A 4,349-nucleotide genomic window follows, 5' to 3' on the forward strand; every position below is an offset into this window, starting at 1 on the left:
AAGAGGTCAGGGCACTTAATGGACAGGTAAGGGTTAAGCGGGCATACCCTACAGGCTGGTCAAAGTACATTCACGTGAAGCGGTGGCAGGTTGAAACAAGATTGCCTAAGAGGCCCGCACGGCATTCTGCATGCGGAAAGACTGGCTGACCGGCACGGCTTTTGAATCGCCGTCTAAATACTGAGCGGGCAGGCGCACCTCTGTAGACGTGAAAGAGTTAACCCGATCCGAAACCCCGTGCCTTACCTGCTTCGCTCATCCGCAGACTCTGCCTCTCGGCGCCCCACCCCGCCCCTCGTGACGTCACGCGCGGAGTACAACTGAGACCCGAGTCCGCTCTCGCGAAAGACTCGGCAGTGTAACGGAGAAAGGGCGACTCGCGCATAGCAGCGCTCCGTCCGTCCAGAGGTGCACCCTGCTTGACAGCCAGGCTTTACGGAGAGGGGCTCCGTCTTCTCCGCGAGGACTTCGCCGCTCAGTTATGGAATAAAAATGGTCCCGGCCGAAAGCAGAATGACAAGACAAGGCGCAGCGATGAAGTGTGTCATCTGGATTCTCACGCTCTCCCTGTTCGCCGTCGGCTCCTGCGCTGAACAAGACAAAAAAGGTAAGGACCCCACCTGTCTCGATCCTACCCTGGTAATCGCCTCGCTTCGACAGCCCCCTCCGGGCTGTGCTGAACACTTCACACGTACTCGGTGACTGCTGGCTGAGAAAGGAAATAGCGAGAGGGTCCAAGAAGTGAGAGGCACAGACTTTCTGAAGGCTGAGAGTTCAACTTCCAGGAACGGCGTGGGAGCTCAAAGTGTGTTGGCAGTTAGCGAGAGAGGGAGCGAGGGAGTGAGCAGGAGTGTGTGAGAGAGGGAGAAATAGTGAGAAAGAGGGACGAGCCGGCTGGATCGTGTGAATTCGGATTCGAGCGCGACAGTGCGACTGGCCCAAAAACGACATCTCGGGACACCAACGCAGTGTTCAGCCGTATTGAGGATTTTGAGGATTCACTGTGGAGAATGCGTCAGTGCAAAAAACAATAACACTTGTTATTATTATTATTAGTACTCCTTATACACAAAAATAAACAATGCGTGAAACTAACTATAAAAAAACTAATTAAAAAGACAAAACATGTACTGTAAAATTATCAAATAGACGGAAGCAATTCAACCACCGCGCCCCAAATTCATTTTCTTGTTTACAAAGTTTTCTGTTTGACACCCCGACAAGCCGTGCACTTGAAGTAGTGATTTGTTTACTCGTTAATAAAAGGCGACTTTAAAAATGCATCAGTTAATCGATTACTTCACTTGCTGATGTATCTGCTATATGGCGCATTTGATAATTCTCTCTCTAACAGTTTCTGTCCACTCATTTTTTTCTGTCGTTCATCTTTCTATATATGATTTCTCTCTGTATGTCTATCAGAGCGTTTTTGACAGAATTTCTTTCCCAGTCATTCTTTTATCTGTGTATTATTTTTCCATTCTCTCTAGTGCCTTTCATATGTATTTATTGTTTTTTGCCTTTAATTTCTAGCTTTCCGACTACCTAATATTGCCTTTACTACGTCTATGTTTTATTTATAAAATACATTTAATATATATTGTATAGCTCCTTTGGTATCTGTCTACCTGTCATCTATTATATAGTGCCTTTCCCATCTCTTAACTATCTATATGGCGTCTTTGATGTATCTCTCCTCTGATGCCCCTTTCTATGAATTACTTTTCATTCTATAAGTTATCTTTCATATCTGTATTATTTTGCGTCTTTTATTTCAGACTATGCTATAATGCCTATTCTAGCTATCATTTTTATTAATATAAGTTATATCAAAAGCGGTTTATAATTTCATCTATCTATCTATAATGTAGTTGCCTTTCATGTCTATCTATCTGTCTGTCTGTCATTATATAACGTCTTTGCTGTACATGTCACTCCCAGTGCCTTACAAATGTATTTATTGCTTTGTGCCTTTTATATTATTTATTTATTAATGCATTTTGTGTTTATTGGTTAGCACCTTGTCTATTTGTCTACCTGTCCATCATTCTAGTATCTTTCCTATCTGTATTTATCAATGTGTTTGTTATATACCATCTTTGATATGTAGCTCTCATCTGGTGCCTGTTATCTGTATAGCTTTTCATTCTATCTAGTGGATTTTTGTATCTTGCATTTTATTATTTCTAACTGTTTGACTATATTTTTTATTTATATAATGCATTTTGTAACTATTATATAATGTTTTTGGTATCTACCTACCTGTCTGTCTATCGGTTTTATAGTGTCCTTCACATCTATCCATTATATAGCATCTTTGATTATATATATATATATATATATATATATATATATATATATATATATATATATATATATATATATATATATATATATATATATATAAAGGCCTCTTTTACTCTGTCTAGTGCCCTTCATGTCTACTATGTATTATTTGGCACCTTTTTTCCATCTCTGCCTCTCCTGTCTATCATTTGTATTTATAAAATGCATTTTGTATCAGTCTTTTCTGGCATCTTTCATCTAGACCAAATGAAAAATGGCACATTCATGAATATCAAAGTATCTATCTATCTAATCTATCTATCATATAGTGTCTTTCATGTCTATCTATCTGTTCTTTATATAGTGCCTTTCATGTCTATCTATCTATTCTTTATATAGTGCCTTTTCATGTCTATGTAGTGCCTTTCACATCTATCTATCTATTATATAGTGCCTTTCATATCTATCTACAGTATCTCTCTCTCTATTGTATAGTGCCTTTCATGTCTATCTATCTATCTATCTATCTATCTACCAATCTATCTATCTATCTATATATCTTTGTACTATATAGTGCCTTTCTATCTATCTATCATTTATATAGTGCCTTTCATGTCTGTCTATCAGCATGGCGTCCCTGTCCGTCAGTCTGTCCACTTCATATCGTGTCTGTTCCATCTGTCGCCGACAGGTCCGTTTCCTGCTCGTTTTCCGCTCGGTCCTTTGCTGTCGAGGTGTCGCCTCCGCGCGGTCCTGGCAGCACATCAATCGCTTCTCAGATTCACGGCTGCCTGTCACGAAGTTGTCAGGCAATCCATTTCGGATTAAGAGAACAAAAGGCCGGCGCAGGAGGCATTAGCACTGAGCTCACTTGAGCTACCGGATCGGCTGGCTTTTTTCCCAAATGATTTTTACTTCTCGTCCTTTGCCGATGGACTTTCGGTTTTTCACCCGGGGTGTTTGTGTGGGGGGTTTTCTTTCTTTCTTTTTCTTTTTTGTATTTTTTTTTTTTTTTTTTGCTCTACTCGTTTGTTTTGCCAAAGCGGCTCCACGCTGTCTGTCTGTCTTGGCCACTTTTCGAGCGCTGCTTTTACTGGATGCCATTCTCCGAAGCAGATCTCCAAAAGTTCATTGGCATGTGTTGACTTTACGGCATTTGCCAAAGCGATAAGCAAACAGGAGCGGGTAAACAATTCACGGGTGGGATTTGCTAATAGTGTGGAAATGCAAAGCAGTCCTCGGCCACGATTTGCGCAGGTGTGTGTGTGTATCTGAAAGACCCCCGTGAAGATTAGCGCAGGTTCAGCCGACGGTCTCGTGTGAGAAAAAAAAAAAGAAAACAACACAAAGTGGCGGCCACGCGCACGTGCGCGCGCTCACTGGCGCTCTTGTATTCTTTCGAAAAAGAAGAAGAAGAAGCGCGCGGCGATTTATTTTTATTTAGAGTCATTTGCAAGTTAAAACTGCTCGTGGCGTAATTTGTTCTGCTGCAATTTAAAGTGCTTGTTAGGGCAGGTCGCAAAGTGAACCGCTGGAAGAGGCCGCTTCATTTCTAACTCGCGGCAATCCCATTTTCTGATCGTCATGTTTTCATAAAGACTAAAGATAACTGCTGTGGAGAAAGACAATTTCTCTGATTTGATTTTCTCATTTGAGTTTATTAAGCCTGTGGTGGGCACTTTAGCAGGTAAAAGACATTTGGGCTGTGTTTGTATGAAAATGTGCTATATAAATAAATGTTGTTGTTGTTGTTGTTTGTCACCAGCCAGCCAGCCAGGTGACCATTTTGTTTTAACTTTTGTCGCAGTTCTGTAGTTTCTAATTTGGTTTCATGTCTATATATATATATATATATATATATATATATATATATATATATATATATATATATATATATATATATATATATATATATATATATATATATATATATATATATGTCTACCTGAATAAGACTCTTCTAGTGCCTTTCACATGTCATAAGTAACACACACACAGAAACACAAGGCTCCTGTGTGGCTTCATCCCATCTGTTGCTTTTGTCCTTTTATGCCCTTTAACTC

The 4,349-nt window shown here is 40.3% G+C and overlaps 1 protein-coding gene across 1 annotated transcript in view; it reads left to right on the forward strand.

Annotated features, from left to right (window-relative positions):
* The first annotated feature begins 320 nt into the window (after nt 1-320).
* LOC120529821 (epidermal growth factor receptor-like) overlaps nt 321-4,349 on the forward strand; it is a 238,812-nt gene continuing 234,783 nt past the window's right edge. The window contains exon 1 of the mRNA XM_039754000.1: nt 321-607. Within this exon, the coding sequence (XP_039609934.1) occupies nt 493-607 (115 nt within the window). The 5' untranslated portion in view covers nt 321-492. The remainder of the gene's footprint in view (nt 608-4,349) is intronic.

This window comes from Polypterus senegalus, chromosome 5, assembly GCF_016835505.1.
Source record: "Polypterus senegalus isolate Bchr_013 chromosome 5, ASM1683550v1, whole genome shotgun sequence".
In the NCBI taxonomy this organism is placed as follows: domain Eukaryota; kingdom Metazoa; phylum Chordata; class Cladistia; order Polypteriformes; family Polypteridae; genus Polypterus; species Polypterus senegalus.